Source organism: Chenopodium album, chromosome 3, assembly GCF_948465745.1.
Source record: "Chenopodium album chromosome 3, dcCheAlbu1.1, whole genome shotgun sequence".
NCBI lineage: Eukaryota > Viridiplantae > Streptophyta > Magnoliopsida > Caryophyllales > Amaranthaceae > Chenopodium > Chenopodium album.
This window is the reverse complement of record NC_137836.1, coordinates 77,204,380-77,217,219: the sequence shown is the minus strand read 5'-3', so window position 1 is coordinate 77,217,219 and position 12,840 is coordinate 77,204,380. Positions and strand designations below refer to the sequence as shown.

The following is a 12,840-nucleotide window of genomic DNA, read 5'->3' as shown; positions in this document are numbered from 1 at the left end:
GAGATCAGGTCCAGAAGTGTAAGCATTATTTCCACAACATAATTTTGATTTATTGTGGCCTGCAAACTCCTAAAAATTTACAGTGAATTACATCCGACCAGTTCTACTCAACAATGTCATCATCATCTAACAAAAAAGTCAAAGTCAAATTACAAACAACTAATGCAAAGATTTCGCAAGTCTAAGCGACAAGTCAATTTGATAGAAATAAAAACTTTATACATCTAATCCTCAAAATAAACTCTATCATATCAGATGGTGAATCCAAGAAAATAAAAGATGAACATAAGGAGCCAACTAACAGCGCGATACTGTGAGGTAAATGCGCATTACACTGTTTAACATGCAAGAGAGAGGCTGACAAGTGACAACTAAATAATATGTCTTCACTTCTACCTTCAAGAAGCAGCAGCCAACAAGCCATCTTCATCAGTTAAATCAAAACCTGGCAGGATCCAGTTTTGTTTCTTAGCATGCTCCATGTAATATTCTAATTTATCCTTGGCATTTGGAATGTCAAGCGCCAGGTCATCGAGCCCTTCCTTGACACGAGCAAACCCTTTAGTCATCTGGTTGATCGTGATCAGGCCCTCACTGAAACACTCCTGAAGAAGATCAAGCATCCGATCATTCTTCTTTTCCATGGCCATAATTAGTGCCTTCTTCACAACCTCATGGTTGAAAAAAGGCATCCCAAGATCCCTAATGCACTGACATGCTTCCCCAACAACACCTCCACTCTCATACTCTTCAAGCAGCTTCATTATCTTGTCCTTGGCATCCTCTACAGCCCACCCGGAGCCACCACCCCAACAGCGGAGGATCCTCTCACCCGCATGGCGAGAGAAGACAAGCGATCTAGCCATATGTACAGTTTCACTCCCACTACAGTTGGGCGGCAGCTTGCTTGCAATTTCATCGAGGTTCAGAGGGGCCAGAACATCATCAATTACTGCCCTAGCCAAGAAAAGAGCAAGCTCATTCGAGGCATCTAGGATATCAAGTGCCGTGTCTTCAGCAGATTCCAAGAGCATTACAAAGCCATTCACAATATCCTCTGAGGAGAAAATCTCTATATGTAGTGCAGACAGAAGAACAGATGCCATCTCTTTCTCCCTATTTTTCCGGTCCATGGCAAGGGTGATCAGCTTTTTCAAGAAAATTGAGTTTAGCTCCGGTGCCCCAAGATCTTCAAGACTATGAATGAGTTCAGGGATGTCATCAGAAAGGAAGTATTCATGAATTATAAACACAATCTCCTCCTTGTACTTTTTCACCTTTGCATCATCATGCTTGGGGAAATATCCATCATCAGTAGTGGATTTTGAAAATGAAGCATCGAGCCATCCTTCAGATATTGCCCTAGGTACAATGGATTGGAACAGCGATCTTGCGGATGGGATGTCCAGAGAAAGGTCATCAAGACTCTCCTCAACCCGATAGAACCCCTTTGTCATCTGACTGGAGCTTATAACGCCTTCTTCAGATGCTTCCTTCAATAACTTCATGATGAGAGGTTCAGATGAGAGGTTCTCCATACCAAGAACTAGAGCTTTCTTCACAACCTCATGGTGAAAAAAAGAAACTCCCAGTTCTCTAATGCACCTGCAGGCTTCCAATACATCTCCATTCTCCACATATTCCCTCAACAGCTCAGCAATCTTCTTTTTCACTTCCTCAACTGTAAGGTGAGTACTGCCACCCCATTTTCGCTCCACAAGTTCTGCATGGTGTGGGGCAGAAAGATAGCTCTTCTCAGCAATTTGAACAGCCTGAAGCCCCTTGGATGAGACTGGAAGATTTTTCTGCACTCTAGTGACAAATGCGGGAGGAAGGATGTCATCAACAACAGCACGGGCAACAAATAGTGCAAGTACGTTAACTGCATCAGGAATATCAACAGATAGGTCATCTGCCGACTCGAGCAGCAGGATGAAACCTTGACTGATCTGGGCTGGAGTGATGACATCTGCATAAAGAGCTGAAAGCAAAACAGAAGCCATCTCTTTCTCCTTGTCATGCCTATCCATAGCAATTGACACAAGCCTCTTTATGAAATAAGGATGGAATTCACTCGATCCTAGTTCTCTAAGATCAGATGCAGCCACATCCACCACACCAGTGTTGAAGTACTCCTCTATGATTGAAACCACAGCTTTCTTGTAATCATCCAAGGGGTCAGTAACAGTTGCTTCAACAAGCTTGTACGGCTCCTGAAGATTAAGATGTATAATTTGGTTCATGCAAGAAAAAAGACATCAAGTATAAGTGTACAATATATTAATTAAAGCAATGTATAACAAGCTGTCATCTACTAAGCTAACAATTAACAGGTAAATGGCAGAAGAAATACCTCCCCACTATCATAGTTAGGATCATTACGGTCTAGATGTGCTTCACATTCAGTATCAAGTAGCCTTCCCCAAGTTCCCTTGCCGCCGGCACCATCTAAATTCATAAATGCAAATCAGCACAGGACACTAACAAAGTAGGAAAGTGTGATCTTAGAAAGCATGCTATATTTGTAACCATTCCAGATTTACAGAAAGCGGTTGATAAAATCAACTGCATGAAAAATACGACAGACAAAGGAAAAGAAGACATCTGCAGGGGAAATTACAATAATACACCAAAAGAGCTATAACAGAGAAACATACAAAGACAAATAGCTATAAAAACTACCATATTACGCACAATAGCTTGAGTTACTTAATACGGAGTATCATTTTATACAGTAAAATTGATTGTCTGCCACCCTTCCTATTTGGATGATTGAACAGAATCCTAATTCATACTCTACCCTTCTACGCATTTAATGGTAATTCCACAAAACTATAAATTCAGGTAGTTTAATAAATTGTAAGTGACAATTAGGTCTCCATGGAGTAGAAGGGTTTATGTAAGCGGTTCATGAGGATAAAGTATTACTATCGTTGCTATATCACTGATACCGTCATGTTTTGTCAAGTAAGACAAAGACCTTTTTTCTGGCCCCTATAAGTCCCAAGAACTTAAAAAGTGACAAGCAAAGGCATTCACAATGGATTTGGTTTTTACACTTTTGGAGCAGAAAGACAGGAGGAAAGGAAAGGAAATAAAAACTAGTAGATTTCACAGCTAAATCTTTGTAGCGCTAAAAAAGATACTGCACATTAATAAGGGAAGGGATCCAATATATCACACCTCCTCCTCTTCCCCAATCTAGAATTGAATTATATATTTTCCCTTACTCTCCTTACTTCCCTACTCCAAAGCCCTTCATGCAAACAAAAAATTACATAATTGCAGATCTGTATATAACAGAGTAACAGACCTAGAAACATTTGCAAATATATTTACCCCTAGAATCAAACTTCCAAAAGTTATATAGTATTCCAGCTTTGTTCAGTATACATAGTATTAGTTCTTAATATTGCACATTCCAGTCTCCTATCCCATAAATTGATACCTCCATCCCAGAAGTATCTGAACACTTATGAACACATCACAACATCACATAATCCCCAGAAGACATACATATACTAGATATCTATTATTCTGAAAGCCACAAATGGTAAGACCATCCAGAGAATAAAAAAGGGGAGAGTTATAATGAAAACTCCAGATTCTCAAAAGCAACAACTCTATTAACAAAGAGTAACACCAATTGTTAACACCTCATGCCCAAGTAATACAAGGAAACCAGAATATTGCAAGCAAAATTAAGTAACAGATGCATGTACTTCCTCTATTCTTTTCTCAGTCTACCACAGGGATTTCATGCTTGCCAAGGCACATTTTACATCATTAACATTTTTAATTTTACCTAAGTAAATACTTCCTCCGTTTCTTTTTAGTCGACACTTTTTTTAGTCAAGTTTGCCAATGTACAATCTCAATCATCAATATCTTTAATTACCGATATGCAAAAATTAAAAAAAGTTGATACATCAAAAATATACATTGTGACGAAACTATCAAGATCCCATTTGACTAAATTTTTCTTCACATAAAAATCACAAAACATGGTCAAAGAGAGGTGTGTGAATAGTCTTAAAGTCAAAACGTGTCAACTAATAAAAAAACGGAGGTAGTATAATAAGAAGATAATAATACATCTGTTTTTTTAAGTTGACACGTTTTGACTTAAGCACTCTCACACACTTCCCTTTGATCGTGTTTTGTGATTTACACGTAATGAAAAATATGTCATATGGGGTAGATTTGTCACGGTATATATTTTCAAAATATCAACTTTAATTATTTTTGGCTTAACGATAACTACAATTATTGACAGTTGAATTTGTTCATTGATAAATGTGACTTAAGAAATAGAACAAGTTTATTAGAAAAACACATTGTGTCAAATCTAAAAAAATCTCTTTTCCTAAGGCATAAATCACAAAAGATGGCAAAGGTTTATGTGAATAGTGTAAAATTTGCAACATTTCGATAAAAAAAATTCTATATTAAAAAATAAAAATGGAGGAAGTGTGAACCTAAGTTTGGGATAAATACCCGAAATTGTAAAATTACTCAAAGTTGTCCCATAATCCTCATAACTCCATTAAATTGCGATCAAGCAAAAAAAAGGAAAAGGATTAAAATTAACACATAAAAGAGTGATCTTCATCTTCACTGTTTAAAGATATACTCTATCCTACAAAATAGTGTCTCAATTAACCTAAATATACAGCACATACAAAACTGACAGATTAATCACAATCCATAAAACCATAAGAAATCAATGGAAATTAAACTAACAGCATTGTGAATAAAATTTTACTCACCCTTCTTGACTCTGACAACCTTCCCCGAATGACGAGGTTTCACAGAAGGCGCCTTCCCACCACCACCACCACCTCCACCTCCACCTCCTCCTCCTCCTCCACCTTTCCCACGGTGATCAGAGAGGAATGTAGTCGATTTCGGCGAAGACGATAAACCCTTAGGCGATGATGATAACAACTTCGAAGGAGCCGGTACTGAATTCTCTGAAGCTATCTTCATCCTCTCCCTCTGCTCTTCTGTTAAGAATCCTTCATTTGACGCCATTTCTCCAATCCCTAAAAAAATCACACAAATCATCACACAATCCATACCAACCAAAATCAAATTCAACTCTCTCCAAAATTCCTAACTCTAACAACATAATGTCCAAATGAAAAAAAATGTCGGAAAATCACACAACAATTAATTCACACATTTTATCCAAAATCAATATAGATTTTTTATCAACATCAAAAAATTCAAAAACACATAAAATCCACATTTTTCTTCAACATTTACATACATATATGATTCCAGAAACACACATAATAACATCAAAAAAATGCAATTTAACATTTTAATCAATCAAAAAACATAATCAATAACAAAAATGAAGATGAAACCAAAACAAAATTAAAAAATTACCTGAAAATGATTACAACAGCATAAACCTCAAGCAAAACCAATCGAAATCCAACCCTCAAATTCCTCCGTTTCTGTACTTGGCCCGGATCTCGAGCCAAGACAGCCGAAAAAAAAAAGTAAAATCAAATTAAAAAAATCACAAGATCTTCGGAATAAAATCGAAGAAAGAGAAATCGAATGAATCAGAAACCCTAGAAAATTGGGGGAAGAGAGAGAAAAACTGAGAAGAGATACAAGAGTAGTGAGGGTGGTATCTGTATGTGTCTGAGTGTTGTCGTTCTAATCGGTTTTAGAGAGAGAAATTCAAGAGAGAGAAAGTCTGAGAGAAATGGATGAGAATGAAAGAAAATTATGGGCCTATTTATAGGGAGGCTATGATATATTGTACACGTCAGCAGGTTATTTTTAGGGGAGCTTTTATTTTTATTATTTTTTTATTTGGGCTTGCCACGTGGTAATTTTTGGTTTTGCTTTGTATTTGATGTCCTGTGGTTTCGTTCCACGTGGTGTGTGGTCATTGAGTTTGGGTGGGATGGTTGTGAAAGTACTAAAATGCCCTTGGTTGAGAAGGTTGGGTTGGAGGGGAAGAGGGGTAGTAGGGGTAATTTTGGTGGATAGGATTAGTTCTATCCAATTGAGTAAAGGTGGTGTGCTAGTTTAAGGGTTAAGAAAAATTATTGATCTCTTTGATTTATATTACCTAATTAAGAGAGGATATGATATGATATGATTCTTTTGGATAGGGCCTTTGGTAATATACATGTAAAAATTGATTTAATGTGTAGAAAACTAGGCTGTAATTTGGATTTTGGATATATATGAATGAATGTTGGTGTTTATGTTAATGCATGCTTTTAATTAATATTATTGTTTTAACGAAAATGTTATATTGTTTAATTTAGAAGAAATTAACGTAATGAAACTGAGTTAACAAGTACAAAGTAAAAAAAAAATAAATAATAACAAAGATAAAGACTCCTAAATGCATGTCATAATTTTTTGTCATATCTAAAACTAACTCATACTGTTCTCCAATAAATTTTAGATGTTGTCTTTCTTAGTTCTACATTATAGTGTCAAGAGGAGAGTGTTATGTCCAACGTAGAGTTGAGGGGTCATATGATCTCATTTAACTCTTTAGAATGTTTGTTACAAACATTTTAAAGTTGATAAATAAAGACTGAAACTCATTGTTTTGAGCATAACTACAACGCTGCTATCATAGATTAACTATTGAGATTTGGCAATGAAACGATATTTGGTATCATCTTACATTTATACAATATTAACTTTTAGAAACAACATTAAAGCATATGACAGGAAGCTTTTGTCATGTCAACTAATTTAATATGTGGCCTAGTGGCAATTTTCGAGATATAGCATTACCCTCACCAGATCAAATAAAGTTTGATTGAGAATGCCCTCACACCAAAATCGTCGAGAATTCTTCTTTAAACATGTTAATTAGATGAAGATTACTCTCGATTTCATTAATGTATTCGAGGATGGTTGAATTCAATTTACATGTACCTCTGTTTGTGATACAATTGCGTTATTAGGTTTATGATTTATTTGATTTATTTTTATTACCACCTTTCCACCTTGTTCACATAACTTAGGCAATATATTTATAATAATGTTCGGTTCATAGATTAGGTTATTTTGAATGGTATAACACTGTATATGTGCCCTAATTATAAATAGATTAGGTGATGATTGAGTTATTCCAGCCCAAAATACCCTAGTTTATTACCTAGGTAAGTTATTATGTTTATTATCCCAGAAAATGAAATAAATGTTGGTACAAACTACAAAGTATCATATAACATTAAGTACAGGGTGGTGTTGTAAAAAAAAAAAATCAGTACAAAACTACAAAATAGTGAAATACACTTCTAAACTTATGCATTGAGCTGAGGTATGTGACGACAACAATTCAAGTTCTCTTTCGAGTATAAGTGTAAACTATTCTAAGGTTGAAGTCTTTAGTATAGTACATAAAATTGAGATTAAATAACATCTGTACATGCGAGTTTATTACTTCCTGAACAAAACAAAAAAAAGTTATCACCATTGAACTTGTTAATTTAATAATATTAATTTCTTTCTTTTAAAAATTTAATTTGGAGTAGTTGACATCACTAAATATCTTGCATATTAGAGATATATATAAATTGAATGATTTTCCATCTTTAAGAGCCTCGGTATGTCAATTTTCCATATTTGTGTATTTTCTAAATTTGTTAAATCTGCATTAGGTTTATGAATTACTTCGTATATCTGTAGGCACCTCATGCAGACACATGCAACTTCTATGTTTCATTGTTCGTGAAATAGACTAAATTACTATGATTACATAATAGAATAACAATAATAATTACGGAGTTTTATATTACATGATAGCATGATGCGTTAATAAACTAATAATTATGATGATTGTGTTAATGTGTTATTACAATAAAACTAAAATAAAACCTACAAAGTAATAAATATGATGCCTTAATGTTCTTTTTATCCTATTAAAAGTACATGATATCTTATTTCGTGTTATTTTAGGAATAAAGTTGAGATAGTTTATCCAATTTCTTAAAATTATTTCAAGGAGCACAATGTCCATCATGCTCTTGGAAACATGACAAATCATGTGAGAAAATAGAGTATGACAAATCATGTGAGAAAATTGTGAAAATTTTACAGAGTATGATAAAAATCATGGGAGAAAATGAAATTAGTACATTTTAGTTTCGTAACAAGAAAAAATGAAAAGCATGCAAATTTTTAAGTGACAATTACTTTTGCAAAAGTCTTTACATGTTGGAGTATTGTTTACCTTAAGCTTAAACCTTATTCCTTACTGACAAATTGCTCAAACTTTTATTTATTTATTTATTTTTACCGCAATTTCTGCCATTTAAGAAATACGATATGAAGTTTAATTCATCCTTAAATGATCAAATTTTGAGCGAAAATATAAACATAAGTGTAACTTCAGATTGTATAACAGCGGAATTTTACTAGAAAAACTGGTACTGTAAATACAACATAGATTGATTTTACAGATTCTGTCTGAACACATAAATTATGGCAGTCGCCAAAACCAAATACTCGTAACAGAAATAACAGCATCAGACATCAGCATGAGTAATAAAGCAGTCCATATATTCAGGGGGAAGATAGCAAACTACATGTGACATGACATTCAAGGCATGTGAATGAAAACATGAAACAACCAGCAAAAAACAGTCGGCGATGAGAAGTTCCTGGTTTCAGTCGTTCAAAACAGTTGTTTATACCTTTCCATTTGATTCTATACACTACAACAGAAATACATATAAAATATACATGAAAAGAGAAGAGGGCCGAGTTGATCAAGGACATTGTACTCGACTTTGTGCAGATTGTTAGCTATCTAGCCTTTCAGTTTCAGGCATGCAAGACACCAGGTAAAGCTAACAGAGCCAAGAAAAGCACTTTAGTATCCCCAAGGTCTGGGTATTACCGAATTTCCAGTTGACTTGTAAGAAGTTTTAGCACAAGCTTGACTGTAACTCATCGTCCAACATGATCAGGATTGTGAAATCTCACATTTTTCTTCTTGTTCTTCCAGAATTCATCTTTCTGAACTCTCCTTTTATCTTTCACCATACCCATTTTGCTATTAACTATACCAAGTATGGCACTCTTGTCCTTCTTGTTCTTTACAGCCGCTTTTACATTCAAAATTGATCTTAGCTTCTGGTACGATTTAGTATCTGGGATTTGCCCACTTTTAACCATCTGTTTGTGGTAATAAAAAGCCCTTTTGAAATCACGAACACGAACAAAAGCATAGATCATAGTGGCGTATGTAACAGAATCAGGTTTCAAGTTTAGAGCAATCATCTCCTTCAATAACTGCGGTAACTTTAAATCTTGTCCTCCTCGTGCATATGCATTTATTAGCATATTATATGTTATCACTGTTGGTTGGAAACCGATCTTTCCAAATTCACAGATAACATCCCTCGCTTCCACATAATGACCCTGCTTTGCAAATCCATCAAGAAGAATGTTGAAGGTTACCCGAGTCCCTTCAATTTTCTCCTGAATCATGGATTTCCATATTTCCTTTAATGTTTGTACATCCCCAGCTCGCCTGAATGCATCAAGAAGAGCAGTATATGTTTCTATAGAGGGTTTAATTCCTTCCCTCCGCATGTTCTCAAATGCTTTATATGCTTTTTCATGCCAACCGCTAATCGAATATGCATGAATCAGGGCAGTATAGGAATGAGAAGTTGGCTTTATACCAGCTTTTTTCATCCTCAAGAATGCATCTGCAGCCATATCACTCATCTTCTTCTGTCTCCCATATGCACTTATCAGATTTGTGTATGACTTGACATTTGGTTCTAGGCCAGTGTTTTGCATTTCCTCAAGAATATTCTCCACAATCTCTGGTTGCATCCTTTTGCTGTAAGCATCCATAAAAATATTGTAGGTGGCAGTTGAAGGCGAAAGGCCTTTGGTCTTCATCTCAACAAAGAGAGCTTCAGCTTCTTCAAGCTGGTTGGATTTACAATAAGCATCTACAAGGGTGTTATATACTATGGTATTCGAGGAAATCCCTTTCTTCTCCATCTCTCCCTGAATGATCAAGGCTTGTTTCTGCAATCCCTCATCACAAAATGATTTGATCAGAGCTCCTACAACCTCCAAACTCCATTTGATTCCTTTTCTATTCATTCTTTCGAAAAAATCCCATGCATCTTTGGCTTTTCTGCCTTGCTTTCTTATGACAGTAATCATAGTAGAACCTGTCACACGATCTGGGAGGATATTATTCATCTCCATTTCCTCATAAACCTTCCAAACATCTTGATACCTACAATAAACATCTCCGTGTTATAAATCCAAAAAATAATAATATTTTGAACACAGTTCTCAAATTCTCTACAGGAAACAAGATTTGCGCAAGTCGTATGCATCAACAAGAGACTGCATGGATAACACTTCTATAATCCAACAACAGTGCACCTATACACCTAAGACCTAACCCATCTCACCATAATATAAAATTGTTTCCATTATTGACTAAATCCTCTTTCCAAACCCTCCCCTCAAGCCCTAAGTATACAATGAGAAGCAGCACCGGTAAGCATCTTCAATTCTCATTTAGGTGCATCTACATGACGCTTGACATGCCATATTACTATGTTTAATGACTTTCCTACACACTAAGCTTGCCGACGTTAAAGCTATCAGAAGTCAGAATAGACACACACACACACCCAAAAAAAAAAAAAAAAAGAAAAAAAAAAGAAAAAAAAAAAAGAAAGGAGTACCTAGAGTCCAAGACACTGACAATATCCTGGAACATAATTTCCGTCCAATCCCCTTCTTCCAAGTTCTAAATACTGCCTACCAACTAAATTGAAAGTACAAGAGAGAAGATAGTCACAATTGTGCAATATGGAAACATAAAAATTAGAGGAATTATGATAACAATGCAAAAGAATTACGAGTAATATTTTGTAGAAAATTATTGGAATACAGGATAGTTTTATATGGACATTTTAACGCTTCATTTGGGACCACATCAATTTCATGGAATTTTGCACTAAATAACCAACCAGGATACTTCATACTTGGACAAGTACCCGTGTCCAACACAAAAACGGAGTCTGAATAACACAGTCATGGCCTTATTGTTTGAAAAGGTATTTTTCAATCAAAAATTAAGGCTTGGGCAAAACCAACTAGCAAATTAGTCAGCATTGAATGTATGGCAAATCCAATTTAGCCAAATACAAAGGGAAAAATTTATACTGTTAAATCACTACCCTAGCTTTGGGTTTGATAAGTGCATTAACTTTCCACCTAAACAAGTATAGATTATAATCATTCTATCATTTGTCTAAGCAGAACTAAAATGTAGCATAAAACAAGATAAAGTGTCAAGCTCTCTGATTGACTGATTCATCTATATTTCCAAAAATTATCATAAAAGTATGTAAAAATATACCTTCCACTGGTTAATAGCCCAGACATTGCAGCATTATAAACATGAACATCCCTAAAATCGCTCGAATCAGGCAAATTCCTCCACAAGATCATCAGCTTACCACCCATCCTAGCCCTCCCCAATGCAGGAAACAACACAGAACAAGCTCTAGGAGTAACCATAGAGGGTTCCTGCAACCCCATCCACTCATAAAAATACAAGCAACTCATCATCATACCTTCCTGAATCATAAACTCCAACACTTGCACACACTCAGTGTCTCCTACTCTTCCCTCATATCCACTTAATAGCTCTCCCAACGTCAAATTCTCCGGTAAATTCCTCGCAATTCCCAATATTTCCCCTACAATACCCTCAATCTCAGGCCTCTCATCATCACCCAACTCATTCCTCTCCTCTATTCTTTCCCCTGTGAGCTCGAATTCAATTTCGGGTTCGGTTTCGGTGTCCTCATTGTCATCAGCCAAATGCCAAGCAGTTCGACGTTTTTTCTGGAGGGTTAACCTGGATTCCCGAGGTGGGTCTTGAGTTGAATTGCGGGATTTGAAAAATCTGTAAATTGGGTCATCTGGGTATTTCTCATTTTGCTCTTCTTCTTCAACCTCTTCTTCTTCTTCTTCTAGGTAAGGAAGAAAAATGGGGGGTGTAGAAACAGAGGAAGAAGGTGGGTTAGAAGAAGAAGGAGGTCTTGAGGAGACAGAAAAAAGTTTGAATTTTTTAGTCCCGCCATTAAAGATGAAGGAGTTAGGAGAGAAAAGTGAACTGTGATTGAAATTTAGGAATGTGAAAGAAGGAAGATTATGGCTCATTAGAGCCATTATTGTCAGTTCACTGGAAATTTCACACCTTTTTTTGCACAAAGGATTGAACTTTGAAGAACCCCAGTAAGATTGAGAGATCAGTTTTTCTTACAAATCACAGTTTGCCACTAGTATCATACTATAGAAGCTGAATTTCAGTTGGGCATTTTGTCGAACACTTGGTAGGCAAGCACAAAACACCGAGAAAAAATTTACACCCACGATATCAAAAGAGTCAATTATAGAAAGCTGTGCTAAAAATCTGTTTAAATTGCAATAAAAAGATCCTCACCATTGAAGCTTCAGAGTTCTGAAGCTCTTTGCTTTTCTCTCTCAAAAATCAAAATGCTCTCTTTCTTTTTGACGCAGCGCAGGATTTACGTTTTTAAAAGGGGATTTCCAACAAGAATAAGGATTTTTTATTTTTAAAACAGAAAAAACGATTGATAGACTATGTTACTAGGAATCGGGTACCATGTCCGACACGGGTATAGGTTTAAGTGTCCGACTCGGCTATTTTGTGACAAAATTATGTAATTTTGAATAAAAATGAAGGGTCCAATTGTTATACCCAAGTCCGAGTGTCGAGGATCCGACAAGGGTATTTGAGGTAAAATAAAGAGTCCAAGTATCATAGGATAG

General features: G+C 35.7%; 2 protein-coding genes across 2 annotated transcripts; both read right to left on the bottom strand.

The window, feature by feature from the left end:
* Nucleotides 1-101: 101 nt before the first annotated feature.
* Nucleotides 102-5,744, bottom strand: LOC145624287 (MA3 DOMAIN-CONTAINING TRANSLATION REGULATORY FACTOR 1-like). Its single transcript, XM_081677285.1, has 4 exons — nt 5,395-5,744; nt 4,770-5,045; nt 2,354-2,448; nt 102-2,213 (listed from the first exon to the last, which is right to left on the bottom strand). Exons 2-4 carry the CDS (start codon nt 5,032-5,034, stop codon nt 399-401), a joined length of 2,175 nt encoding a protein of 724 aa, XP_081533411.1. The 5' UTR covers nt 5,035-5,045; nt 5,395-5,744; the 3' UTR covers nt 102-398.
* Nucleotides 5,745-8,532: 2,788 nt separating this feature from the next.
* LOC145617568 (pentatricopeptide repeat-containing protein At5g50280, chloroplastic-like) lies at nt 8,533-12,589 on the bottom strand. The gene is made up of 2 exons (XM_081672289.1): nt 11,399-12,589; nt 8,533-10,258 (listed from the first exon to the last, which is right to left on the bottom strand). Exons 1-2 carry the CDS (start codon nt 12,214-12,216, stop codon nt 8,944-8,946), a joined length of 2,133 nt encoding a protein of 710 aa, XP_081528415.1. The 5' UTR covers nt 12,217-12,589; the 3' UTR covers nt 8,533-8,943.
* Nucleotides 12,590-12,840: the final 251 nt, after the last annotated feature.

Bases quoted from the DNA above. Each gene is read 5' to 3' on its own strand.
- LOC145624287 (XM_081677285.1), bottom strand. From the start codon at position 5,034: ATGGCGTCAAATGAAGGATTCTTAACAGAAGAGCAGAGGGAGAGGATG. The intron at 2,449-4,769 runs GTGAGTAAAATT...TTATGAATTTAG, and splicing joins GGTTGTCAGAGTCAAGAAGG to ATGGTGCCGGCGGCAAGGGA. The intron at 2,214-2,353 runs GTATTTCTTCTG...CTTAATCTTCAG, and splicing joins CTAACTATGATAGTGGGGAG to GAGCCGTACAAGCTTGTTGA.
- LOC145617568 (XM_081672289.1), bottom strand. From the start codon at position 12,216: ATGGCTCTAATGAGCCATAATCTTCCTTCTTTCACATTCCTAAATTTC. The intron at 10,259-11,398 runs GTATATTTTTAC...TGTTTATTGTAG, and splicing joins GGGCTATTAACCAGTGGAAG to GTATCAAGATGTTTGGAAGG.